This window comes from Aureococcus anophagefferens (genome assembly GCF_000186865.1).
Source record: "Aureococcus anophagefferens unplaced genomic scaffold AURANscaffold_124, whole genome shotgun sequence".
In the NCBI taxonomy this organism is placed as follows: domain Eukaryota; class Pelagophyceae; order Pelagomonadales; family Pelagomonadaceae; genus Aureococcus; species Aureococcus anophagefferens.
This window is the reverse complement of record NW_008705673.1, coordinates 8,540-10,260: the sequence shown is the minus strand read 5'-3', so window position 1 is coordinate 10,260 and position 1,721 is coordinate 8,540. Positions and strand designations below refer to the sequence as shown.

The 1,721-nt window shown below is 50.0% G+C and overlaps 1 protein-coding gene across 1 annotated transcript in view; it reads right to left on the bottom strand.

Annotated features, from left to right (window-relative positions):
- Positions 1-401: 401 nt before the first annotated feature.
- AURANDRAFT_68401 (hypothetical protein) overlaps positions 402-1,721 on the bottom strand; it is a gene marked incomplete at both ends in the record, with an annotated part of 4,031 nt that continues 2,711 nt past the window's right edge. Inside the window, 4 exons of the mRNA XM_009044081.1 lie at positions 402-465; positions 536-1,270; positions 1,291-1,397; positions 1,478-1,558. Of these exons, the coding sequence (XP_009042329.1) occupies positions 402-465; positions 536-1,270; positions 1,291-1,397; positions 1,478-1,558 (987 nt within the window). The remainder of the gene's footprint in view (positions 466-535; positions 1,271-1,290; positions 1,398-1,477; positions 1,559-1,721) is intronic.

Below are 1,721 nucleotides of genomic sequence, written 5' to 3'. Positions count from 1 at the left end.
CTCTGCAGGTGCTGGTGCTGTTGCTGGTACTGGCTCTGCTAAGATCTTTTCCCACTCTTGTGGCCCGTGCGCCAACTGCAACAGATGCCGACACCGGGCCCATACGCCGCCATCGTTCTTGCCCTGTGCATGAACAAAAATTGGCCCGAAAATTTCCGGACAGTTATTTATCCCCATCTCTTTCAGCTCCCTAACTATAATGCCGCTCTCCAAATCTGCTGTGCTTGGCATCGACGTCATTATGTGCTGCAACATCACCCTCATAGGTTCGTACTCAGCTGCATTCCTGTCATTGAACGTTGCAAACAGCCATTGCTGTAATTTGTTGCACTCTGTGGGTTCCTCGGTGTCCATCCGTGCTGGATTCGATAGGTGGTTATCAATCTTACGCATGAATGTGCTCAAACTCTCTCTCGGACCGATTCCTTCTGGCCCTTCTGTTGCAGGCGCTGCTGCGAGGGGCTCCTGAGATTGCGTTGGAAACAACATTTGACACCATTTATCGAGGATGTTTTCATCGAGCATGTTTTCACACCATTCATCACTCTCATCCTTCTTGTCCTTCATTGTTGTCATCCTCCGTACAAGTTTCGTCGCCTCCCTCCTCTCACTATCCGTGAGTTCTCGTCCCAGTTGCGCTTCCACGACACTTTTTATCGCTGGGTCCTTGTAATAACAGTGGAGCCAATTGTCCTCATCTTTGAGCCAAGTTAATAAATCAGGGGGAAGCCCAAATTGTGGTTCTTTCGCTGGCGGTGGCCCTGGTGTTGGTGCTGGTCCTTCATCATCATCATCATCATCATGGAACAGGAGCGAACTCTGCACTTCTACATATTGTTCCATTATGTGGTTCCAAACAACTTGGTCGTCGAGGTCTACGCGATCAAAGGAGCATTCGCGGAATGCATCATAAAGCCACTGCCATTCACTGGGTCTACATCCTTGAATTGTCAGAGAACGTAAACCCTGCTCATCTCTTGCCTTGGCGTGAAACAATAGGAACTGTCCGATTTGCCTGCTCGGCCACGCTTCCTGCTCCTGTTCGTGTCGCTGCACCGCGGCGTTGTAGGCCGCTTTTACCTCCTTCTGATGATCCTCGTCACGCTCATCGAAAAATTCGGAATTGGATTCTAGCCCTGCCACTGTTTCAAATATCTTAGCCCAGGCGTCGAGGTCGTGGTCGTTAATACGCTGGTACTCTTTACTCTTTGCGAGCTGCTGGATGAAATCCGTTCGCCTCTCTCGGTATTGCAACCCTGCTGCTCGTTGCCTACGCACCTCTCTGTTTACATCTCTACAGCGACATGATTCCCAGTCGCCCATATTTCTCGATAAGCAGTGACCCCTCCTGCCGCACTCTTGACATTTCGGAACTCTGGTTCTTTTTTGGCAACCATCTGCAGCAAGAATAGATCAAATACAAAGAAAATATAAAGGGGGGGTACCTTTAGTATTTCTCTCAAATGCACTGATCAACCGTTGGTTTTTCGGAGGCCTGCCCCTTTCTCGGCGCGTACAGAAAGGGTAGGTCAGCGTGTCGTCGATCAGTCCCTCGTGCCTGTGTCAAAAGGGTAAGCCTGTGAGTAAAAAGCCCCCCCTCCCCTCACCTTGTTATTTCAGCAGTTGTTGGAATTCTTAGTTCTGGCACCGCGTACTGGGCTTTGTAGCCTTCCCATGTGTCCGCTGGGTGAACTAGTTTGCTCATCGAAATCTGGAGGTGA